Source organism: Neocloeon triangulifer, unplaced genomic scaffold (assembly GCF_031216515.1).
Source record: "Neocloeon triangulifer isolate White Clay Creek 2 clone unplaced genomic scaffold, ASM3121651v1 ptg000013l, whole genome shotgun sequence".
NCBI classification, from domain to species: domain Eukaryota; kingdom Metazoa; phylum Arthropoda; class Insecta; order Ephemeroptera; family Baetidae; genus Neocloeon; species Neocloeon triangulifer.
Genome location: NW_026775555.1, coordinates 363,435 through 390,927, shown reverse-complemented (window position 1 = coordinate 390,927; position 27,493 = coordinate 363,435). Strand labels below are relative to the sequence as shown.

At 37.4% G+C, this 27,493-nt stretch overlaps 1 protein-coding gene across 5 annotated transcripts in view; it reads left to right on the top strand.

The window, feature by feature from the left end:
• The window catches only part of LOC132199222 (aryl hydrocarbon receptor nuclear translocator homolog), a 102,380-nt gene that overhangs the window by 68,583 nt on the left and 6,304 nt on the right, over window positions 1-27,493 (top strand). For 4 of the 5 annotated variants that reach the window (XM_059623790.1, XM_059623788.1, XM_059623789.1 and 1 more), the window contains one exon: window positions 7,550-7,710. The exons of the other annotated variant lie outside the window; for it this stretch is intronic. In XM_059623790.1, coding sequence (XP_059479773.1) covers window positions 7,550-7,710 — 161 coding nt within the window. The remainder of the gene's footprint in view (window positions 1-7,549; window positions 7,711-27,493) is intronic. 5 annotated transcript variants of the gene reach the window in all.

The following is a 27,493-nucleotide window of genomic DNA, read 5'->3' as shown; positions in this document are numbered from 1 at the left end:
AATTCCTCATTCTCAATCAATATTTCAGGCTGGATTATATTCCTCGTTTGAGCGGTGTGCATTGTCATTACCATAGTCTTATTCGGATTCAATTTCAGGTGATTATCACTCGCATATTTCACCATGTCAGAGTTTGCTTGTATTGTCTTTTCATTCACCTCAGAGGCAGTTTTACCTTTCACTATCATTGTAGAGTCATCGGCAAATATAACTAATATTGCAATTATAACAATCAAGGGCAGGTCAATCGAATATGCGCTGTAAGTAAAGGGACCGAGAGATGTACCTTGCGGCACACCTCTGTTACTCTCACGCAACTTTGATTTAATTATTTCTTCTACACCCTTATCATTCAGAACTCTCAGTTTAACTAGCTGCTTTCGCTCTAGTAAAAACGATTTGACCCAGTCTAACGCTTTACCATTGACACCAAACATTTTTAGTTTGTTCAACAATCTATCAGGTACTAATGATCCAAACGCGTTTGTAAAATCATACAAAATAACATTAATCTTTTCTCTTTTGTCTAATGAGTCGTACACATTTATCACCATATCATAAAGCGCAGTGACCGTAGAACGCTTTTTCCTAAAGCCATGCTGCTGGTCAGGCAAAAAGTTATTCCCTTCATAATATTTCTCCAGCTGAATTAAAAACGCTTTTTCAAAAACTTTTGAGATACTCGACGTAAGGGCGATTGGTCTATAATTAGCTGCATCTGTATTACTACCTTTTTTAAACAGAGGCCTTATTTCTGATACCTTCATTAAGTCTGGAAATACTCCTTCACAGAAGGAACAATTAACAAGGTGTGTTAGTGGAGCTACAATATAAGCAGAAATTTTTTTCAACACTTCTGTGGAAATTCCATCCCAGCCAAACGATCTCTTAGTTGGCAACCCGCACAAAATTTCAAAAATCTGCTCTTCACTCAACATACAAAGTTGAAATTTCTCTACTGTGTATTCAACATTTTGGCCAAGCTCACTGTTTAGTTCCGGCACACATTCTATGAAATTATCATTTAATATTTCACTAATTTTATATGGGTCAGATATTAATTCCTCCCCGTCTCTCAGGCACTTTATAATATCACAAGAAGATGTTTGACCTTCTTTGATTTCCTTAACTATTCTCCACATCATACCAGATTTATTACTCGCTTTCAAAATCCTCTCATTGTTATGATTCCTAATTTCTTTGTTAATGCAAGTTCCAACCCGTCGTTTTAGGCTCTTAAATTCTATTCGAAGCTTGTCTTTTACTTTAACATTGGTTTCCCTTTTCATCCGCCCACCAAGTTCTCTTAATTGCGTTTTAAGCTCCCTAGTAGGTTGAGATAATTTGATTTTGCCTGTCTGGTTAGCTCTATTAATAACTTTTCTCATCGGGAAACAATTTTCAAAATATGAAGAAAGTCTTTCCATAAAGATACTACATTTAAGGTTAACACCACCCTCAATGAAGAGCACATCTTCCCATGTTTCATTACTAAGCAATTCATAAAATTTACTCCAATTTTCTTCTGAAAAATGCCTGCTGAATTTAAACGTATCCTGTTTTTGTATTAAATTTAAATCCCATAAACAAAACACTGCATCATGGTCCGAAAAGGGGCATTTCAGAACTTTGCTCTGACCTTCACAATCTAGTGTAGAGAACATGACATCTAGCAAGGTAGCGGATTCGCCATCTATCCTTGTAACTTGATTATTCACTTGCTTCAAGTTATAGCCTCCTGTGAGTTCTCTCAACTTATTTGAATTTCCATCAATTTTCATTAAATCTACATTGAAATCTCCCATTAATAGCATATGGCCCCCAAGTGAAACGTTTTCTTCCAAAACATCTTCTAGTCTTTCAAAGAACTTACTAATTTCTAAGTTGCTCTGTAGATTGCTAGGTCTATACAAGAGAATTATTTTCAAAACTTCTCCTGCCATTCGAATCTCAACACCAGCAGCCTCAAATTTTAGTTCTATATTTGCAAAGGTTATCTTTTTAACAGACTCATATTGCAATTCACTAGCAACAAATAACACAACTCCACCACGCTCTTGGGTTGCTCGCGCAAAGGAAGCTAACTGTAAATACCCACTAATCCTCAGTGTTCCTATCTCATGTACATTTAACCAATGTTCTGTTATTGCAATAAATTGCGGCTTAACTTTAAGGCTTTGGACATAGTTTTCAACAAGTGTAAATTTTAACGCGGTTCTAATACCTCTAACGTTTAACAACATAACACTAAATTGCCTCTGAGGTGAAAGTCCTTCTTTTTTCTTCTTTTCATTCTTCTTCTGCTCTTTTTTCTCTAGCGCCACTTTTCCCTTCCTTGGCTGAGTTGGTTTTTTTGTCGCCTCCTAGTGACTCCAGCTGATCTTTATTGGAGTGAGAATAAACAAATCTAATTATTGTAATTACCATTCAAAATTCCAAAAGCCGCCAATTTGTCCTATTACGACAACATCATTTAAAGCAAACAAAAAGCTTTGTTGCGACCTTTCCCATATCGCAATCAAGTCCAATTTGCATAAATCAATGTTCAATCAGCCGCCGCCGCAATATATGAAATCGCCGCGACGTGCTGCATTTCCAACTCTAGGTAAGACATCCTGGAAAAATAGTAAATTGCCTTAATGAATTCCGCAAACAAGCGAGAATGCAATTACCTAGCGAATAATTATATCTCTTTTAACAATTACCCAGCAAGGCTAATTGATCCTCCGCAGGGCCGATTGTGACACTGATTCCACGCTAAATGTGAGAAAAATTCGCCCAAAAAAATCAGCCGATCGGCGCCAGGGGCGGACTGCGCCGTTAGATACACGCGGGCAACAGAAGTAAAACACAGCGCACGGTAGTCGCAATTAGAAAGAACAAAAAGAGTGGGCGGCCCACGTGCGGTTCCCACGGGAATGCGCGAAACCAAAAGAAAAAAGAGACCCCGGCGGGCCCGTCGGCTTTCTCTGCCGCCACGGAATTTCGGCGCAAATATTGATGATGTCTGTTGAGATATTTCGTTACGCGCCGAGAGCGGGGAGGCGCCGAGGAAGAGCATGCATGAGAAAATAATAATGAGATCGGCAGCGCACGCCACTCGCGCCGCCGCCGTTTTATGCAAATTTGCGTGGGTACGCTGGATGGAAAAATACTTACTGATGCAAGCACACTTATCACAAAGGGAAATTTCGAAAAGTTAAAGCATATGCACTTCTGCAAAGCAATAATATTCGGATTATTGGCGTGGCCGTAAAACGTGTAATTTTGCATAATACGCTGCTGTGGAGGCGGATTTTCTAATTAGACTGTTAGTCGATTTGCTTTGCTGGTCTAATTGTAAGTGAAAGCCGGAAGTTTAAAAAAAAAACGGACGACGTCTTAAATTGGTAAGCTTTGGTAAAAATTGTAACGTGGAAGAGTGTATTCGCGTATGCACGATTGATTTGAACATTCAAAGGTTTATAAACAGTTATGTTGACTTATTATCATGCTATAATATTATGCTTTAGGCAACCTGCGCAACTGGAGTGCAGAAGTGGTTGCGTTGGAAATCTCCAGAACCGATGCGCAATTTAAGAGAATGAACACTTGTATATTATGTAAATTGTCAGCTTGAGAAAAAAATAAAAATTTATTTTCCTTTCATTTCATGAAAATATTTGCATTTGATAAAATTGAAGCACAAAAAAGTTTATTCGTGTTGAATTTACCAAAGAACCAGGCTTTTCCTCCGAACATCAATTTTCTAATGAAGCGTATAATTAGGAATTTGAAATAAATTCTATACCTTGATTTTTCTTAAATGTCATACGTAGCAACCACCGAAATATTTTTGTTTCCCTATTTTTATAATTTTATCTCTCTTGTGTCAGAAAAGCTATGTCAGTCGATCGTATTGGCCTCTGGCGATCGCGGCAGGCAACAGGGAGGCTGTCGGTCGGGATGCTGCACTTTCATGCCTCGTTTTCCGCTCAACCTCTCGGCTGTGTCCACATCACATCTCGCTCGCGCATCCATCCAGTTTAAAAGACTGCACAACGTCGTGACTCTCTCGCGATCGCCGCCGGTCGCTGGTGGGGGTGTGCTCGTAGTATGTCCGTCCATTTAGGTATATTTATTTTACCGTGTGTTTGTTCCCACGCCGGAGTGCCCTCCGGCGGTCCGGCCGCGGGCTCCAGCTCTTCTTCTCTCGTGCTCATCTCTCTCTAATCACACCAGCGGCGGCAATTATAAATATCATATTATTTTTATTAGTACGCCCTTGCGGCCAGGGAAAATTTTCCTCTGTTTACTTCTTGGCAGCTCTCAATGGAATGCCACAAAAATAATGACGCGGACGGTCTAAAGGCATTCGCTTTTTTTAATGTTGTTATAGGGATACCAAAAGGTTTAGCTCAACCAAGAGAGAATGCTTTTGAATGACTTTTGGAATGGAAATCATCCTTCTTTTTAATAAGATGAAGCAGTTGTTGTCATAAAATTTCCTAGAAATGATGTTTGCTATCGCTTTCTGACTTCATTTATATTTACATAATTTTTGTGAAAATTCATTGCTTTTTTATTTATTTAGTTCTACTCCATTGGATTAAATAATTTAAAATTGTTCATTTTTTGATTATTTATAATAATTGATATTTTATTGACTTATGAATGTATTATAACCGCAATCAAACAAAAAGCAAAATCTGATAAATTATTTTATTTGATCTCTTTCCTCTGTCGTTGCTCAATGGTCTAGATTACAGCTGCATCCTCTCTCTATCTTTGACATCATGCTTTGCTGATCGCAAAAGGTTGTTTGTTGTTGTGCAAATCGCGTATTATAAATTTTCGTTCCACAGCTGATTGCTAGGAGCGCAATTGCGCGTGAAAACTATTGTAAGCGCATCATTTGTGGAAGTGCGCCTTATCTGATTTCAATTATATATTTTCTGAAATGCTGGAGCTCGCGACCAGCGCCTATTGAAGCTTGAAATTTCCGCTTTCCACCATCGACGTTTTTGTTGTGGAAACTGCACATTTATTTATTAATAAATTATTATACTTTTAAATTATAAATGGTTGAAATTTTTCCAATTCAATTGATGTAATTTTCCGGAAACAAGTCCACAAAGAAAAAATATCTTTTGAAAATAATTATGAATTTATGCAGAATTTATGGTGCCTTCTTGTAGGTTCTTATCCTTCCTTCAGCCGAGTGAAAAAATTACGAGCTGTCGATCGCAATCACTTAGTTTATGAAATGCATAAAATATAAAGCATCGCATGCGCTTCTCCGAACGACCATTAAGGCTCGTGTCGCCTGCCTGTGTGTTTGTGAGCACCTATGTTTATAATCGGCGTAAATAAAGGGTGGACTCTCTCTCCGTTCATCTAATGATACGGTCGGAGTTTAAAAGTATGTGATAATTGGGCTCAATTGTGTGCGCGTGGGAACTCGGCGTTTGCGCCGCTATTACGTACAGTCTCCGTAAGCCACTTTTTATTCCTGCTGAGGTGCAATCAGGAGGAATTATTGGCACGGCTGACTGCATCCGCCCATTACACGGCCATTGACGATTGGCCCGAGCGCGAAAAAAGATAAAATAGAAAATCTAATCCGGAGAGTGAAGAAAGAGGCAGAAAATATAATTTTCCACATGTCTGTCTGCTCTGAATAGGGATGCTCCCCTTTGCCGCCTTCGGGCCAATAATAAGTTACTAATGAAACCAGCAGCAGCTGAGCTGCCTTTTTCTCAGAAAATGAAAAAAATCATCCCGTGTATGGCTGCGGCACTGCCGGCCGGCATTATTGCTGCAAAGGAACACACGTACCAATGTGGAGGCGCAATATTGGGAAAATTATAAAGAACTAGCTCAATTCATTTATTCTTTCGCAACACGTCATGCAAGAAATGGAAAAGTCATATTGGGAGAGAATAGGCATATTGGTAAACAACTTGGAAGCAAAGGTGTTTCCAAATTAAATATTTTTTTTTTTTTAACTTTCATTCATATGATATAAAGAACAAAATGGATCCAAAACTTTTAAATTCTGGATATTTATTTGATAAAAATTAACGTGAAAGACTGATTTTTTTATTCAATTATTGGAGCTAAAAATTCTCAAACCTACAAAAGGAAAATTTTGAAAATATATAGAAAGTACATGCATCAAAGTAAAAAAATAATTTAGTAATAAGGATGACATAGGCTTTGGAAATTTTCACCCTATAAGCTTGGCACAGCTTGGCAGAAGTTTCAATTGGCATTTTTATTTGCATAAAAAAAAAATAAAAAATGTAAGACGTTGTTGTACTTCAATTGTAACTCGTGAATTCAGAACTAATAAATGCTGAACACATCAAAAATTTCCAGAACTCTGATTCAGATTTTTTTCCAATTCAGTCTGTTGCTTATATCAATCTTTTGAAGTTCTTTCATGCATTTTCTGTTGGTACAAAATGAATTATTTATTCCTGCTCTTTGTTCTACCCTCCTTCCGATCGGCGGTATTAATAATAATAATAATCACAGAGCTGCAAGTGAATATGGGCGCCAGCTCTATACCTCTCTCTTTTTCGCTCCAACGGAGTATCGATTAGCCGCCGGCTCGACACGCGATCCTTCTTCGCCTTGTGCGCCTCTCTCCCGCTCGTTTCTGGCTGCACTCCTTTTCCTCGAATTTGGTTAAAATCATGGAAAATTAATTTCATTTCCATTAACAGGGATTCCGCGGTTTATTTGTATCATTGGAAGGAGAGAAACGAACTTAGCGGCTCAACACCGCGGTGACGCCTTTTCTAATGAGGTTCCATTCTCAGTGTCACCTTTATGGGGGGTGAATGCACTCAAAGAAATGCAAGGTGGAAATTAACAAGTATAGCCTGTCTGTTTGGTTGAGTTGATAGATACATAGTATATTTTCCAATATTGAAGATTTTTATTACTTGAGTAGAATTAATATTAATAATAATAAAATTTAATTAACTGTGGTTCATAAAATTCTTCGAAAGATTTAATTGAAAAAAAAAAATTTCTTTTGTTTGAATAGTTTACATGAAAAAGGATGAACAAATTTATGTGATCAAAAAAGATAAATTGAAAATAATTTATATTTTTAAGGACCACCTGCGTCGGTCCAGGTTGGCTTGAACAGTTCAATTCTCAAGAGCAAAACAATCCAAAACACACTTTAAGCTGCCCACTTGGTCTGGACTCCAAATTTGAACACTACTGTGTGGCGTGTGCGAGAGACAAAATTCCACGAGCGAACAGCTCTCGCTAACAAACGGCTCAAAAGGTCAGCAAGTAAAACAAGAAAGAAAGAAAAAGTAGCTGCCGCGCGTGGATTATTAGTATTCTCAAATTACAAACAATGCTGACCCCCGCCTTCCGCGAGGGCAAATGAACCAGTTGTCCGCCCACTTGGAACTTCTTCATTTCCCACCGTGCTTTATCCAATCTAATGTATTATGGCAACAACAAAAATCGAAATTTAAATATGTAGCGTTAGGATTATCTTGTGTGTTAGTGATATTTTGAACTGTCTTTTGTCCGTGTCCAGTAGGGAGAACCATTGCGAAATCGAGCGCCGGCGGCGCAACAAGATGACGGCCTACATCACCGAACTCTCGGACATGGTGCCCACGTGCAGCGCGCTCGCCCGCAAGCCGGACAAGCTCACTATCCTCCGGATGGCCGTCGCGCACATGAAGGCGCTCAGGGGTGAGTGTTGCTTGCAAATTTTCTTTTATCTTCTCTGTACACAGTCAAGTAGATCAATTTTTTTCATCAACTTGGAGCAGAAAAGCGTTTTTAAAATAAATCACTTTAAAAAACGGTTCTCTCTATTAAACTTATAGCTCGAGCAAGAAATCTACATTAACAAAAAGCAAACTGCAGAATTATATAATAAACTTTGTTTTTTCTTAACACCGTTTATGAATTATTTTTAAACTCTAATTAAAATAATTCAAGTTTATTCAAAATATATTTAAGTAAACACAATATGCACAAGCGTGTTTTTTTTTAAGTAATTCATTCAAGAATACATACTAATTTTGTAAAAAATCTTGACAAAACAGACGCTTTTCTCTTCCAAAACACTATCCCTTCTCCCTCTTGAACAAAATTATTTATCAAACTTCCTCTCTATGATTTCTCTAAATATATTTCACGGTGCTCTCCCGACCCCCGTTAATTAATTTTGGTGCCACCGTCACTAGACAGGTCCATTATTTTCTCTAATTCTGTAAAAAAAAATTGCTCGCAAAAAAGGTATCTTTTGCGTTGTTGTTGTTTCGCCGAAAGCATGTGTACAATTGTTTCTGGCGGACTGAAAAATTGCGATTGCTCAGCAGGCTGGATGGCAAACGTGTATAAAAAAGAGCAGAATGAAGCCTCTGGCGCTCGCACATGGATCGCGACGCTTCGTGTGTTTGTGATATATTTGCCGAGCGAGCTGATGATGCAGCTCGCTCGAGAGTACATAAATAAATATAGGTATAGATGTGCGAGCGCTCGCGCGCGATCATGTTCAGATTAACCGGCATATGCGAAAATAAAAGATAACTCCTCGACAGCCTAGTTTTTGTTCGCTCGCGGATTTTTTCACTCCGGCAGCAGGTGTGATGGCGACAGGTTTCGTTTAATCATGCGCACAGGCTTGATAGACCCGTGGATTGGCCAAAAAAACATTCAACTTTCCTCGCGAAAAAGGAAGATATACAAAAAGAACGTAAGCAGTGTTAAAATAAAAACTGTACGAATTTTACAAAATGGGATTATTTATTTTTTATTATTTTACAGTATTATTTTGATTCAATTTAAAACTTACTTTGCAACAAATTCGGAACCCAGCTGCGAAGTTAATAAGTCAATATATAGTAACAATAATAATATGGTGTCAAAAATTCGCAAGTGATAAACCCGAAATAATTTTTTCTGCTCTATTTCTCTGAGAAGGCAGTAAAATTCAGAAGACAAAACAAACAAAAGAAGCAGTCAACACACAAAAAGAAATGAAACTGTCGAATAGTTGTGTTAGGGATCGATTTGTTGCCAAACCCGTGATGTAGTGTACGTGCTGCTCAAATCAAATCAACAATCTTTATTTTTATTCAGATTTTTCAGCAGACGATTTTTCTGCAGCTTTCATATCGTTTGCGGGAAATAAAGGAATAAAATAATGCTGAAATATATTTGATTGCAACTCCACAGCTACAGGGTATTCGGGGGTAGTTTTCCCCTGTAGCACGTGAGGGTGGTTAGTCAAATGCGTGCCCGCCCACCTCAGCCAAATAATTAAAGGTGTGCGAACACCCTCAATCATTAATGGTAAATGAGACACATTTTTGAATATATATTTTGTTAACTAATATTAATGACTTGATGTAAGGGCTAATTAGATATGTATACATACACATGTCTAATGTAGTAAATTGTGATGTAATCTAATTTAAATCTAGTAATTTAGTAATTTTCAACTAAAATGACTAAACATATATCAGTCTGGAATTCTGATTCCTTAAAATTTCAAAGAATTTATCTCTGTAAATGAGAAGAACCTGTTTAAAATTTACAATTTTATTCAGAATATATTTAAAACTCCCTCTATAATTGTTTCTCTTCTTCTTTTTTGTTTTTGTGAGGGAAAGGAGCAAAATCTGCAATATGGAGGGGTGCACGATGAGTTACGTGGGTTGATTGGATGCACACTTTTCCCGCCTTTCCACCGTGTACAATTTTTTTTCCACTTCCTAACCTTGCGTATGCTTTAAACTCAAGCATACCTGATGCTTAAGCATGCGAAGAATCACCCAAGCCGTGTCGCAATTTCGTGCGTCAGTCCGCGAGAAGAAGATGGATGGCGGTATATATTCCGCCGAGCGAGCGAGCAGTATATATTAGGGCTGATATGTATTGAGACGGGGGTGAGTGCCGCCGCCGGTTCATTATCACCCTTGGCTGATTGCGTCTCCTTCGGCACTGCTCAGTAAGCCGGCTCGATTCGACGCTCTTTGATAGATTGTGCCATGAGATGGGAGAGACTACATAAAAAATGCGCAATTGCATATATTATAATGTACTGCACTGTACTTGTAGTGAAAAGAGAAAGAAAGCGGGGGATATGGAAAAGATATAATAATGCGAATGAGCTTTATTGTCTACACGAATTAGATGAAATTGTTGTAATTTCATTTGACTGCAATGATCCAGGAAAATATTTAAAGCCCCACGTTTATTCAAAACAATATTTTGGTCTGTAAAAATGATTGGCAGCTTAGATTAGTAATTATTGTTAAAAAATAATATATTCCAATCTCTATTAATCCTTTCTCTTGAACACGCAAAAACACAATCACTTTATTATAGAATTCAAGATTCAAGATTTCTTTATTTTGTTAAGCATTATATACCACATAACATACATAGTAAATAACAGCTTTTTAAAATAAGTCAGTGTACATGGCATTATTTAAACGATAAAATTCGTTCAAGTCATAGAATTTGTGCTCTAACACAAAAGCTTTCACCATTTTTACAAGAACCTCGTCATTTTCGAGGACTTTTAAAGATATCGGTAATGCATTAAATATTCTGGGGATCATGATTTCTGGGTTTTCTACAGATTTCTTAAGCTTTACTTCTTTCACAACCAAATCATTACAGCAAAGATTAGTCTGATTATGTCTAGTCACTCTCCTCGTATCTACAGTATCACTATATTTCTGAAATAGGTTTCGGTTTTGCACTAAGAATTTTATAGATTCGAGTATATACAACGATGGCACGGTCATTATATTATATTTGACAAACAATGGTTTACAAGTATCCAACGCTTCATTAGATCGCCAGTAGGGAATGCCCGCCATGGCTCTCAACGCTCTTTTCTGTGCTCTAAATACTTTGATTAAATGACTAGAACCCCCCCAAATTACAATCCCATACATTATATGACTCTGAACGTGTGAAAAATAGATCAATTTAAGAATGTTATCTGACACCTTAGATTAGATTAGATTAGATCAAAATTTATTGCATTAGACATATGTAGTACATCTCCAATTTGCCTTTACAACAGGTCATTATAATAATAATAATTAGGTTTTATCAATCAACTAAATACAACATCAAGTGAATGAGGGAGCTCGCACGCCATTAGTTATTCGGCGGGGGTGGGCAAGCCTTTGACTAACCCTCCTCAAATACTGCAGGGGAAAACCACCCCCGAAAACCCTGCAGCTGAGTCTCACTCTTCCAAGTTTAAGCATTCAAATTTACATCTCCAATATTCATTCATATCATAGAATTGACACTTCAGCATTACATATTTGACACTTTTAACAAAGTTGCCATAGTCAGCTATTTCTTTCAATACATTGGGTAATTTGTTATATACTCGTGCTATCATTATCTCAGGACTTTCATTCACACAATTTAGTGAGCTTGGCCTTACAAATAAATCTGTTTCAACATATGCAGTAGCACGCGTAGTTCGCACTACAACACCTGGAACATCACGATTCATTTTAAACTTTTCAGGAAATTTGCGCACAAACTTAACACACTCCAAAATATATAATGAATAGACTGTAAGAACTCCAAATTTCACAAATAGTGGTCTACATGAGTCAAGTGCCGAATTACTTCTCCAATATTGAACGCCAGCCATCGCTCTTATTACTCTTTTCTGCGCAAGAAAAATATCTTTCATATGTGTAGATCCACCCCAGATTACAATCGAGTATAGAATTCGGCTAGCCGCATATGCATGATAGGCTTGGACCAAAGTCGATTCTAGAACTTTTTCTCGTAACATGATAAATAAATACGTAACACTACGCAACTTAGTAACCACTTCGCTGCACTGTTTATTCCAATTCATTGTATCTGTTAACGTTACTCCTAGAAGGCGACTACTGTTCACCACAGACAATTCCTCATTCTCAATCAATATTTCAGGCTGGATTATATTCCTCGTTTGAGCGGTGTGCATTGTCATTACCATAGTCTTATTCGGATTCAATTTCAGGTGATTATCACTCGCATATTTCACCGTGTCAGAGTTTGCTTGTATTGTCTTTTCATTCACCTCAGAGGCAGTTTTACCTTTCACTATCATTGTAGAGTCATCGGCAATAACTAATATTGCAATTATAACAATTAAGGGCAGGTCAATCGAATATGCGCTGTAAGTAAAGGGACCGAGAGATGTACCTTGCGGCACACCTCTGTTACTCTCACGCAACTTTGATTTAATTATTTCTTCTACACCCTTATCATTCAGAACTCTCAGTTTAACTTGTATTAACTTGTATTAACTTGTATTTCAGTCTAGTGAACACATGAGAGACTCCTCTCATTTTATTGACAACCTTATCACAGTGATCATTCCAGTTAAGTGTATCATTAATTTGTACTCCCAAGAGTTTACCAGTTTTACAGATTTCTATACTCTTATCTTCAATTTTAACATCAGGTTGAACAAGATTTTTTGTTTGGCTGGTATGTATTTGTAGTATTTTAGATTTTTCTGAATTTATCCTCAAAAAATTATCATTAGCAAAACCGAAAAAACTGTCATTTACAGCCACCGTTTTAGTATTTACCTCAGGGAAAGACTCTCCCTTGACTATAGCCGTGGAGTCGTCGGCAAACAAAATCAGGAGGGCCAAGAACACAGCGAGAGGAATATCATTTAAATACATAGAAAACCCAATTGGGCCGAGAACTGTGCCTTGCGGCACACCCCTGTTACTCTCTAATATATCCGAGTTGATAAACTCCTCGTACCTATCACAACCAAGGTTCTTGAGCTGTACAAATTGTTTCCTATTTGATAAGAAGCAGGCCAACCACGAGAGCAAGTTCTCGTTTAGACCGTATTGTTTTAACTTATGTATAAGGAGAGGTGGATGAAGGGTGCCAAATGCGTTAGAGAAATCATACAAGATAACATTCACTTTTTCTTTTGCTTCAACTGATTCGTACAAAGATGTTACATAACTATATAAGGCCGTTACAGTATTTTTTCCTTTTCTAAATCCATGTTGCTCAGGTATTTGGATATTATTAGTGTTCAAGTGGTTTTCCAATCTATGTAAAAAGGCTTTCTCATATACTTTCGATATTGATGACGTTATCGCAATTGGTCTATAATTTGAAGGGTTTTCTTTTTCGCCCTTTTTAAACAGTGGGATAATTTTAGCAAGTTTCATATTTTCGGGGAAACTACCTTTTAGGAATGACTCGTTTATTAAATAAGTAAAAGGCGCAGTAATAAACATTGAAATTTTTTCAGTACAGTGGTTGAAATTCCATCCCACCCAGATGAATTTTTAGATGGGAGATGATTTATTATACTATATATTTCAAACTCCTCAAAAAGCTGTAATTCTTGTACCATATTACCAAGGTTATCAGTCACTTTGGAACAATCAGCTAAATTTATATTTTTTAGGTCAGAATTGATTCTTTGTCATTCATATTATTAATATTATTATGAGTGTGAGTTGAGTAGAGTGCATAAGAAGGACGAAAGAATTGCTTCCGAACTCACCACCTTCACTGATAAGGATACGATATGAAGCTAAAAAAATTGAGCTTATTTCATATTAATCGGTCTTTTTTGTAATTGACTGAATGTGGAATATTATTGATCCGTGCCTAGTGGGGATTTCAATTCAATTCCTTCACCAGCTTCGTTTTTCTAGCTTGGACTGCCGCGGCTGACTGCTTTTTATTTAATTACCATCAGCTTTTAAGAAATCACTGTGTCGTGATCTCTGTTCTCTCATCCTTTCTTTCTTTCTCTCTACTGCCTGGAACAAAGAAAGCATCGCGTGTCGTACGATGTATAGCGCACCAATACAGAAAGAAAGAGAGAGGGGGGAGTAATTGTGGGTGGTTTGATCGCTCGCCTCCCCTTTGCCCGTTGACCTCCCAAGGGGGTGGACACGATCATTTGATTAAGTTGATTGAAGCCGGCCATCCGACCGCAGCAGCTGCAATAAAGTGTCTCTCATGCTCTTTTTATATCCAAAAGCGGTGGCCGGAGGACCCTACCAGCCACTACTTTTAATGCGTTAATATTTAAACGCGCTTCGGAGACACTTTTTGCCTCTTTTTCCACTTCTTCCTTCTGAATTAGTAATTTCGGCCAAAACTGCTGTCTATTCCTGCAAAGGACGCGGACTGAATTAAAATAATATAAAGAAATAAAAATAATACCAAATTTTGGTCAATTGCTGAAACATTATTGACAAAAATCGCATTAATGATTTAGATTATATGTCCTAATCCATAATTTACTAAAGTTTCACTTCAAATTAAATTTATCAATTAATTACTTATTATACATTCTCATGTTTTTTTAAGAAGAACCTCTATAGAAATATTAACATATTATACCAGCTACGTCGACACTGATTTGTTTGTAAGGCCAAGCTCACTAAATTGCGTAAATGAGAGTCCGGAGATAATGATTGCCAGAGTATATAATAAACTACCTAATGTACTGAAAGAAATATCTGACTATGGCAACTTTGTTAAAAGTGTCAAATTTGTAATGCTGAAGTATCAATACTATGATATGAATGAATATTGGACATGTAAATTTGAATGCCTAAATTTGGAAGAGTGAGACTCAGCTGCAGGGTTTTCGGGGGTGGTTTTCCCCTGCAGTATTTGAGGAGGGATAGTCAAATGCTTGCCCACCCCCGCCAAATTATTAATGGCGTGCGAGCTCCCTCAATCGCTCCCTCAATTACTTACTTATTGAATGTTATCGTTAAAATTTTTTGGAGGTTTTATTTTGCTATTTTATTGACTTGTTGTAAAGACAAATTGGTGATGTATTACATATGTCTAATGCAATAAATTTTGATCTAATCTAATCTAATCTATATTTGTTTTATGGGGTCAGGCCAGACAAAGTTTTGTCGGCCTGTGCCCTTCATCATTGCATCTTTTTTTTATTAAATTTCAATTAAAAAAAAAATGAAATATAGAAGATCACGATGTGATATTATTCTCCGATCGACGTAATTCGCCCATTTACAACTGGGAAGAAACATCAATCAATTAGAAAATACATTTTACAAACTGGCCACGCAGGCCACGTAATCTTGAAACCCCCTGACAATGAGTAAAACTTATGCATTGCCGGCGCAAACGCCCCAAAGCCACGCCGCGGACTCCACAAAGCTCACAAAGCTCTAGCGGAATACACACCGTTCTCTTAACGCTTTTTGCAATCGCTCGAAAACGGCCTACAATTTTGTGAAAATTTCAAATAACGCCGAAATTGTATTTTTCTTGCGCATATATCCATCTATTTGGACTTATGGAAATTAAATCATTTTCATAAAAAAAATTGGCTAATCAGAGGAGGAAACGGTTCTCTAGATCTGTTTAAAAAGACGGCAAACTAGAAATTGGTCTATAATGTGTTAAATCCTAGCGGTCTCCCTTTTTGAAAATTGGAGTAACTATCGCACACTTCATTAACAGTAAAAAAGGACGCATTTAAAAACCAAGTCAAAGGGGTAGCCACGATAGCAGCAACATGCTTTGCTAAGAAAATTGGCACTTTTTAACTCAAGAGGTTTTATATAGTTTCCACTTCATGAATGCGTCATGTGATTATCACCGGTCTTTTTCTTTTTCTCTCGTCTCATTTGGAAATATCATCAATAACCGCGCGCGAATGTTGACCTTAAAGTCACGTACGCTCAGAGGAAAAATCCACATCATGCTTTTTATTCCGCGTGTATGACCTGCTACTGCAAAGAGTGCATAACGCCGCGCGCTGCCTCATGCATTTATATACGACCATACTTATTTTTATTCTATGGCTCACTCGCTTCACGATCTATCTCTGCACTTTCTGATGCACCATGGCGTTCGGGAAAACGGCAAAATGAGCGCACCAAAGAGCTCGTTATGCGCTTAATTGTACCACCTGCATAAAGTATTAATATTTTATTATTGTTTTATTATTATTGATATTTATTATTTATTGCATATACAAGGTACAAAGTGTTATCTCTTTTGGGAATGGCACCAATAAGCACTCGTAAGCACTCATTGACAAGCCTGCTAAATCTCAAGGGCCGATAACACGGATCTCCCTTTTGGGCCGTTAAGTCCCACTTTCCTACTTGTCCCTATGGACACACTGGGGCGGGGTGAAAATAACATAAATTGGTTTGGGATTTTCGAAACTTAAAGGACGAGGAAAGTGAGCGGCTGCTGCCTTTGAATTGCAACTGGAACTACGCCGAATTCGCCTGGAATGTCTGGTGGAAACCGCAAAAAACACCAAATTATTGCCAAATTGCAGATGAAAGACAACCAATTTCTCCTAAATTATTGTTATACCAACTTTGTTCTTTGTTGCATCACTTTTTTTACGGTGTGAAAAATAAGAAACTCACCCATCGCAATAATTACTGTACCTCCTAATATTCTTAAATCATGTTAATGTACCCTGCCAGAAAAAGAGCTTTACACCCTGACGTCAGCCAGAAAACCCACCACCTTCAGATTATCACCCAAGCAGAAAAAATTGATTATCAATTCAAAAACATAACAGCTCTTCAAGTTTCGGTCAAAGTCTGTGGCCTTATTTCGTGAGCAAGAAAAATTAAAAAAAAAATCAGTGAAGTGTGGACAAATAAACAATAATTTAAAAAAGGAAAAATCACCTCCCCTCTAATTATGAGCCATAAAAAGATCCTGGATTTGTCGAAACAGCTGTCCTAGCCAGTAGTGTTGGCAAATTGTAAAATATTTTTTTTGCCTTTGAATAAAATTTATAATATGTCATTGGTTGTTACTTATGCACATTTCAAGTCTCTCGCACTCCCTTAAGTGCGGATCTTTTTATGGCAAATAAACAATAATAATTTCTTATTAACAAAGACAAAATTCATGTACCAACCTGTAACCTGTATAATAGTATTAATAATGTTTATTTGCAATCAAATTTTCTAGAATATCATTTTTATCAAATAAATTCAGATTTCTTAATTGGACTGTCTATATAAATATAATCATACATGGGTGCGCTCAACAATTTTGCGCTCGCGCTCGCGCTCGCGATCACTGGCAACAATGCGCTCGCGCTCTGCGCTCGCGCTCAAGATTTTGAAAATGTTGCGCTCGCGCTCTGCGCTCGCGCTCAAATTTTTAAAAAGTCTTGCGCTCACGCTTTGCGCTCAAAAATATTTTACCCAAAGAAAAAGTGCGACTTTTAAGACAATTTTTTAATATAACAAAAAATACACCGGCAATTGTAAATGATAAAGTTTCAGTTAAATCACCAAAATTGGGATCAGTTTTGAAGTTTTTGGTATAAAAACACTGTTTTTCATTACAATTTTTGATCAAATTCGGGAATTTTTACTTTTGGTTTGAGCGCAATTGAGCGCTGCGCTCAGCGACCAATGCGCTCGCGCTCTGCGCTCGCGCTCACGATTTTGAAAATCGTGCGATCGCGCTCTGCGCTCGCGCTCATGAGCGCAGAGCGCGAGCGCAGATCGCAGAGCGCAAAGTGCGCTCTGCCCATGTATGAATATAATTCAACGGGGTTTAATTAAGTTTTCATAATTAGTGTATTAGAAATTCTCTGTCATCTAAAAAAATTCAGCTTGTTATTATTCAATTTGCACGGAAAACAAGCCTCTAATCAACCCCGAAATCAATCTGGTGGGTCGTTGCTTTGGTGGTCTTTTTTGTCCTGCACCGGTCGCGCGCTTAATGATGCCAAATTAAAAATTTACAAGGCGCAAATGCAATCAGCGGCGCCCACGTTTCCGTTGGACCGCGCGGGGGGTGCAAATCGGGTCGGCGGGGCGGATGGGTGGCCGTTTCACGCATACAAATGGCGCACGTAATTGAAGCTGCGCTTAACAAATGGTTCTCGTTGTTCAGTGCCCATCAAATGAGCCCGGGAATATATAGAACGTGTTGGCAATTACAAGAGAGAGGGAAGCTGCCACTAAAACAAACCGATGTGTCCGGCCGCATGCGTTTAATCTGTCATTTGCATGCATATATAGAAAGAATGGTGATATTATTTCTGAATATTAGGAGGGGAGAAAATTTGACACAGATTGAAATCCTCAAAAATGTTTTTAATTTTTGAGCGTAAAATATATTATGAAAAGGTGGAAAAATTAGTGTTGAAAAAATTTAATGAGAACAAAGTAATAAAATATAAAGAAATATTTCTAGGGAGTTTACCGAGGCAGCAGAATCTCATTTTTTATTGGGCGTAACAAAAATTAGTTCGCCTAATTATAAAAAATGTCAAATATTCAAATATTTTTTTAATCTCCTTTCTAACCAATTTAGTTCTTTATTTAGGCTTACTATGATATAAACCTCTTGTATTTTTACTTATTTTTTAACTTCACGCACAATAATGTAACAAAAGCTCTAATGACTAAAGGCATTGGATTTGAAACTCAAGTGAAACCATCTAGTTGTTAAGCCTTTCCCCAAACAGTTTCAGCTTTTTCTCTCTTTTTAATTAATAAAAGAGTGGAGCGAGCAGGCAGAGCGCGTGCAATGATATTCATTCCTGAGCGTTGCATTGGTCCGTTTTTTCTTTGTTAATTCTTTTGTTGCAGCTTTGTGAGTTTTATACGTGTTGAGTATTTAAAAAAACTCGCATCCTTCACCAGCTAAATGATAAATATGTGCGCGCCGAGCAGCAACAGTTCTACTGATGAATTTCGTTCCGCCGCCGCGTTTTATTCCCCCTCGCGCTTCAACGCATATATTTTTTGCATATTTATCGCCGCTCTGCGCCGCTTTAATTTGCGCAAATTAAATTTTTTCCTCCCCCACTTACATACGAAAAAGCAAACAAATGTCATAAAAAAATTCCCAGCTTGAGAGTTGAATTTCTTGGTTGTGAGAAAGAGTTGCACGCGCCGAGTTGATTAATCCTATTTCGGCTGTGGATGATCATGCCATTTAAATGCTCAGCCTATGTAATTAGCCCTCATCTCCGTAGTTATTATGGCATTCCTGTTCCCTCCTGCTGGTATCCCTAATTGGGCGGGGATGTCAGAGGTCACGGCACCGTGTCTGAGCACACCGCCTAATATCTACCTGCTCTCCTTGCCGCGGCCGGACGGCCGAGTACAGACCGACGGGCCCTCCTACAGCTCACACCTATTTGATCAGATTGTTTGTGCTGTTCCATCTAGCCATGTTATACTCACGTTTGGGAATCACAAAACATAATGAAAGAGCCAAGAGAGAAAATAAAATGCTTGATTCTTGTTTCGGGCATTGTGCCTTGCCTTGAATGAGAACAAACGGAATTTGACAGTTAGAGAATAGCTCCGACTGAATTAAATGAAGCGTTAAGGTCCGATTAGAAGGGTATCAAACTGGTGATATGAAACATAAAATCATTTTTCCCTTTTGATTATGAAAACTTGAATTCATAGAAAAAATTCATCATCTTAAGCTAGAAAAAAAATTGTTATTGTGACAATCTAGCTTGGCACAGACATCCCTTGAGAGTTGAGGCCCCCGCGTTTTAGCAAGTTTTTCGTTTTTCCTGCGTGTTGGGGGGGGGGGGGGGGCATTAACTGTCTTATAGCGATTCTTTTCACAAAGAATCGGGAGGGGGGGGGGGGGTTTGCTGCCGCGCATGTTGTGTGCTCGGACAAAGTCTGTGTGGACTTGCCACCAAAATTCTGGAGACGAGGACCCTGAGTAATTTTTGCTGGTTCATTACAAGGGGACGCGCGAATAAGAAATATCGACCACTTTGCACTTCTTTGCGTTCAAACTCATCCAGTTATTTGTTCAAGTCGTCTTGAAGTTGGTCGCCGTCGTATTATAAATCTTGTAAGAAAACCAAATTCTAAAAATAAAATATGAAATTGAGAATTCTGTATTAAATAATATGAACTCTAGGTTTTTTTTTTACTTATAACAACTTGTAGAATAAACAATATTAATAATACTCAGTCAGTTCACCCAAAAATTTCCGTTTTCACAAATAATTTTTTTATGTATAAGATTTTTCATCAAAGAAAAAGCCCATTTTCTTTCACTCCAATTTTTCAAATTAGAAGATAACAGGCAAAAGGCACCTCTCATAGCATTGACAACTTTTTTAATTAGAATTTTATTGTGCGGGTTGCAGTCAATTCAGGGTCTTATTAAAACTACGGGGTTACGGTCTAATTCCTTTGGGGCCATTATATTATAATAAGTTTGTAAACTTCAACTTGATTTGAGTAGCAGTAAGCTTAATAGGAGGGGTTGATACTACATTTATTTGTTTACGCCAAACTGACACAAAGAGTTGCAGAGTCACCAATTTGCCAAAAATCTTGAAATATAAAACGAGAAAAATTAAAAATTTATATTAATTTGTGTTCCAATAGTGAAAGAAATATCCTCGAAAGTTAAACTTTATGCATTTGTATAAACTTATAATTCAATCTGACGCTTTTGTAAAGTTTGGAAATTTATACTTGGGACATGCAAAGTCCACTGTTGTTTAAATCAGCGTGATGTGTTTTGATACGGAACAAACCGATCTGTCTCCGGTGCGACACACGTTTAGGGCGAAATGCACATTTGCACGTGTACGTGCTTTATTCGCATTTGTGCTGTCGGTCGATTTGCGTAAATCCACCGCGGGCTACTTAAATAATAAAACAAAACAGATCTAGAGTGAAATAAAGCAAGCGTATTCATGGTGTCCGGTGCCGCGCTCGAAATAACCGCAATTTGCATTCATATGATCCGAATGGCATTTAAATACAAAACACCCTCTGTCTCACTTTGCATAACGCACGCGGCACACGCTTGTATAATAGTATAGTGTGTATGTTTACACGCAATTATCGCGCAGCGAATTCCTGGAAACGAATACAAGTGTGTTGTATTATTTTATTGCGCGAAATTCATTACTATTTATATTAGAGCACCCATGTGAATTGTTGCCCCCACGTGTTTTATTGTCGCCCGTTTTAATGTGAATAAATAAAAATAAGGCACACTGCACTTGTTCATACTGGAGTTATTTCGTTTTTAAATGCAGCAAAGCGAGTCTCATTATAAATCGCAAAGATTTTTGCATTCCGGCCTTCACCTTTCCTCTGCTGCGCGATTGTCTGTCATTTTCCAGTATAATTACTTCTTCGACGGCAAAAATTGGGCATGCCGGCCAACTTTCTCGCGCCGTTTGCTGGAAAAAGCGATGCGGAGGTGTAATTGCCGCACAATTATGTAATTACGTCCACGTCCAGATATGGGGATTTTCCTCAAGCGTTTATATTATTTTTGAAGCATAAGTTCATAAAATATTTTGTGTATTGTTCTCATCCAAACACTTTCGACTAAACTTTTAGTTGCAAATGATACCACAGATAACAAATGCATTTAAATCACGTAATTTAAAATCCATAATATCGCAGAATACTTGAGCTTGAACTCTTTTTATTTCTATGCCAAACATTATCAAATGATTTATTTACTTTTTTAAAGATTTATATTTATCTATATTTATTGCATTCGACATATAATACATCTCCACTGCTAATTGGTACATCAGCAAAATCCAATTTTATTTTAATTTTCAACACAGGCGTAAAAGCTTATTTATTTTCCTCTGCTTTTTTCATTAAGGTCGAGAGAAGTCCACGCTGCACGGCTGCACATAGAAGTAGAAACATAAATAATGCGGTCGTTCAGCAGGTTTTCTTTATATTTCTTTTCTCTCTTTCACGCACACAATGAATTGCAACATGTTGTCGGCGCAGCGTAATATTATACTGCTCGGTGCGTCGTCGCTTGATGATTTCTTGGGCACGCGTGACCCCGATTAGCGCGCGCACATCCAGTTTCATTAATTAAAAAAGAAGTGCAGCCGATTGTGCTCAAAACGAAGGTCCGTTCATTCGCTCCAACTGAGAAGCGCTCTTAATACACGCACCCGTTGGGCCGAGAGGTTGAAATTAAGGCCATGCGCTACCTCACGACCAAAGACAATAATAATTGTGTCGCCAAAGTAAGACGGGAATGGGAAAACTTGCCTTGAAAGGAGGAGAGCATAAAAAGTACTATTTATGTTTAATTATATATTAATAGATAAAGAAAGCCGTAATATTTCTTTTTGCAGTCAGAATTCTTTTTTATGGAAAACATGAAGTAGTGAGGTAATTAAACATACATGGGCAGAGCGCACTTTGCGCTCTGCGATCTGCGCTCGCGCTCTGCGCTCATGAGCGCGAGCGCAGAGCGCGATCGCACGATTTTCAAAATCGTGAGCGCGAGCGCAGAGCGCGAGCGCATTGGTCGCTGAGCGCAGCGCTCAATTGCGCTCAAACCAAGAGTAAAAATTCCCGAATTTGATCAAAAATTGTAATGAAAAACAGTGTTTTTATACCAAAAACTTCAAAACTGATCCCAATTTTGGTGATTTAACTTCAACTTTATCATTTCCAATTGCCGATGTATTTTTTGTTATATTAAAAAAATTTCTAAAAAGTCGCACTTTTCCTCGGATAAAAATATTTTTGAGCGCAACGCGTGAGCGCAAGACTTTTTAAAAATTTGAGCGCGAGCGCAGAGCGCGAGCGCAACATTTTCAAAATCTTGATCGCGAGCGCAGAGCGCGAGCGCACTGTTGCCAGTGATCGCGAGCGCGAGCGCGAGCGCAAAATTGTTGAGCGCACCCATGTATGTAATTAAATCAATCAACTGAAATTCGTCTCATTCAAAGGCGCATATGTGGTTAAATTTAACTAAAAAAAGTAACAAAAATCCTATTAACTTCAAGATAAGGCGATTTCAATGATGCATTGAATTGTCAGCGTGGAAAATAAATTTCACCTTGATATAAATCAAATTTAAATAGTCTAGAAGCGGCAGAGTTTTCTACCTACAACAGCATTTTCAATTTCCAATTCCAAAACGGAAAAATTTGCGTATTAAATATTTTCAATAAGTAAACATAACATACCTTTTCGTTGAAAAACAATCTTTTAATTTTTTTTATAAAAATGTCAATATGAGGCAATAAGAAAAGAAAAAGTACTAAAAAATGCTAGGTTTCCATGTTGCAGCCAGCGATGGAAATGGATAAACGGTCCTCTTCATGAAGTTTGCATAAACCGATCTAATAACACTGAGTCAAGCAGATGGACTCTGGGTGGCGTCGTTGTTATTCCATAATATGAGTGGACGTGAGCCATAAAGTGACCCAAAGGGCGCCGCGTAATGCGAATAAGGTGCTCTCGTGTATTAAAGAGCGGCCCCTTGGACGGTTGGAGGCTCTTCAGTACTTTTAAGAAGCAATGATACAGACCGTTTTTTACTTTTATTGGTCGCATATCCGACTTACTTGTTGCCGCGTGATGTCCCTCTCAATTTCCAGGCTTATACATGCAAACAAACTCATTTATATTTTGTGTATGATGGGGCTGCGAGCTCGTAAGAAGGCGCATTTTAAAATGCTGTACGCCTTTCCAAGCGCGTTTTATGCACAACGCCGACTAGCTTGGGCGTATTGATCATTGACGCTGCATCGCTTCGTGGAATATCAAATAATATGGACTATCGACGTATATACACATGCCGACGCTTTTGCTTCCACGACTTTCGTTTCAATTTTCGCCACGGTGACACTTTGCATGACTCAATCCAGCACAGCGCTGAGGGAGGGGTCTCTCTAGAATATCCGAGAATGGTGAGAAAGGCCTGCGGAGAAATAGATAAACAAGGGTTTCAAGTTAAAATGAGGTGAAAGTGAATTTTTTACCCGGAATAACAAAATTATATTTTTGTATAATATATTAACCATTTTTCCCATCCCTGATTCAGATCAGTTGGATTAGATAAGATTAGATAAGTTAAAAGCTTATTGCATCAGACAATTGTAATAATACATCTCCTATTTTTCTTTACAACAAGTCATTATTTCTGGGTACAAAATATCAAATACTGTTACCTCTTTAAAGCCAGTAATTGAGGTTGCTCGCGCCATCAATAATTTGGCGGGGGTGGGCAAGCATTTGGCTAACCCTCCTCAAATACTTCCAGGGAAAACCACCCCCGAAAACCCTGCAGTCTCACTCTGCCAATTTTATTCAGGATTTTTATTTTGGAAGGGCACAAAACTTCATGACCAAGGTCAAAAACGCGATGGGAAAAATGCGCGCCTCAGTTTCCCGCTAAAGAGCATTTCTATAGTCAATTCAAAACATTAAAACATTTTTTTAACCCTGAGGAAAGTGTTGATCTCAACGTTTAGAATTAGATAAAATATACTTGCTTATTCCGTAGGATTTAGTGATTGCTTTTGGAAGGAAAAGGTTTCAATTCAATTCAATGAAGGTTGACCTTCATGACACCTGTTTCATCCCTTAGGAGCGCGAAATCGTTGATCGCAAATTCCATTCAAGCTCATGAAATTTTCTTTTGAATATCAAAGATTAAAATTATTGCTCAAAAGGGTCTTTAATAGTTGAATATAGTATGTTGGGAATTTTTTTTTATAATTTTTTACCATTAAAATTTTCAATTTTTTCACAATTTAGTATATTTCTTCATTTCCCCCTCCCCCTAAAATATCAACAGAGTTTCAAACCCGTCTCTCTCTCTCCAATTTCAATTGAATGCAGCCCATCCATGTCTCCCAGATAAATCTTTTCTGCACCGATTTATTTTTCTAGACGTCGACGGTCGTTGACTGCTCTACACCGATCATTCCAAAATATATCGGACTAGACTCTCGTTTTCGTTTATGGTCTCTGTAGTCCATCATAAGTCGGTTGTCGCCCCATTCGTCAAGAGCGGTGAATGAAACCGTCCCTAGTTTGTCACCGCGCCGCGTCCGTCGAAAGCCATTGTTTAGGACTTTTCATTCAGCTATCGACATACAGTGCATATATTTATTAATATGCCTGCCTGCGATTAATTTAATGGTTCGAATCGTTCCGACTGCACGCAGAGCTGGCGGTGTAATTCATTCATCACGCCGTGTGAATAGCCCTCTACTGAGCCGCGGGGTTCCTGATATGACTAATGAAATGAATAAACAATAATTCGCGGCAAAAGGCGTGCATTTCTTTCATCAGTAAAAGCGTTTCTCCGTTTCTTAATTCCGTAGAGAGGGAAAAAAAACGTGATGCGTGGCCATGATTATTTAATGTCACGATGAAATTGCTTTTTTCAGTCAAAATTTAAATATTCTTAATGTAAATCGATGTTTCAACATTGTTTTTTAGCTTTATACAAAATAATGCAATGTCCTAACAGAGTGTGTTCTAAAGAAAAAATATCCTAAAGATAATGTCCTAAAAGCTATGGTCGCATGCACATTGTCTAAAAAATTGTCCTAATTGACTTCATTCCTTATTAAATGAATTCACTTAAGCAGAAATATTTTCTTAGCACAAATCAGTCAGGGTCAGCTTGGGACAGCAGTGGTAGTTCTGGGCTGTTTCTACAGTTTGAGTTTTAGGCATAGGGTTGTAGGTGATTTTGCAGGTGCGCTTAAGACATTTAATGATGCTATTTGTCGAGCTCCTCTGTCATATTTCTGACGATAATTGATCAAGTAATTCAAAATATAAAATTTTGAAACAATCATATTATTTTCCACAAATACAAATTATTGTTAATAATAATATTATTACTACAACATACATTGAAAATAAATAATTAAATGAATATTTTTAACTAGAATTTTTCATATTTTTTGTCTTGGAAAAAAATTCAAATGATATTTGGAAGTAAATTTTTTCGTAGGAAACAAAAATACAAATTTGTTTGAAGAAGTTGACACTCAAGGAGATGATCATGGAAATGAATGAATCTGACTTTTTCCTCGTTGCAGAAATTGTTTTTTATTCAAAAACAAATTGGCTCAATTTGTTTTTGGAGCCAATTTGTTTTTGAATAAAAAAACAATTTCTGCAACAAGGAAAAACCCCGATTTTCCAAAATTACAAATGCTTGAAATTTTTTACGATATTCTTTGAAACTATTGTCTAGAAGAAAGATTAATGGTTATATTTCTCAACTACCCGTAGAAAATGCGAAAAAAAATATAAAAAATTTTTGAGTCATTACAAAAGCCTAAAATTACTAAAATTAGTTAAACAATCTAAATATGTATATTATCCTAAAAAGACTCCTAGTCGTATGAAGCGTCAAATATTTTGAATCAGGACAAATTTTGCAGTAAAAATACTTGAAAGGATGAAATTGATTTTTTTTGCACATGACACATGACTTGTTATAATTTTCAGGCGTTAGGATATTTTCTGTTAGGACATTTTCAATTCTTAATTTTAGGGCATTTACTTTAGAATATTATCTTTAGGACATTGTGAGGCACCCCAATCGTACAACATAATATTTGAATTTTTGGTGGTTTGCCGCTGCGAAAAGTCATACATATTCATTTTTTATCGCTTACACATACCTTGGCCTGGTGTTGTGAGTGAATGCGTGTGTGGGGAGGGGGGGCGGGGATGACGCCGACAGCATACTAATTAATAAAAATTAATTCTGATAGCTGAGCGTTTTCACGTGTCCATAAAGACAATACGGCGCTGCTTTGTCCAGCAGACATCCGGTGCAAGCCTCTCGTTTCTTTATTGTCCATTGTTGAGCGGCGAGCGAACTGGCGAGCGGCTGCTGGCTGAGGTATGACCATCAAAGGGCGCGTGACGCGCATCGCTAATCGCCCGTGAAAACACTTGTCACCCCTCTGCGCTCGCTCGCTGCTCGCCAGCTCGGCCTTTTGCTCTGCTAAAATATTATTATCTATCCTTCTCCTCCTTCTGGAGTTATCGAAAAACTTTGCTCGCGACCAACTTGGAAGTAAAAAATCGGAGAACGGTTTCGCAGATGGAAACTTACAATTAGACAAAATTGAACATTTTCATTTTGGAAGCTTTGTGGAAATTGAATCGTTTTTATTTAGAAGTAGAAATAAGCCGTTTGAGAATGTATTTTTGATTAATAGCATAAAACGCATCATTTTAGTCTCAAATTTTAGTTGCCCATGTTAAAACCTTCTTGAGCAAAAAGTTTCTAAAAATCTTTTTTATAGAGTCATTATGTAAGTTTTATCAAAATCTTCGGCTTAAAATAAAATTTCAAACTTAAGGATTAAAAAAAAAATTATACTCCAGAAATAAAAAAAAAAAATAAATAAATAATGTCTGTAAAATGTAATTTTTATATTATTATTTTTTTTACTTGAAAACGTTCAAAAATGTCTTTCAGAGGAAAAAAGAATACGTTCTCTATAATCTTCATATTGCAAACAAGTTGGATGTGCTGTACGTCATCCACAATAACACTTTGTATAAGCAATACAATTGTTATTATTATTAATTGTAAAATACAATACAAATAATATAGATAAAAATATGGACAAATAAACAACAATACTAATAAAATAATCTGCACTTGAGGGTGCTCGCACGCCAGTGTCGTCGGGGTGGGCAAA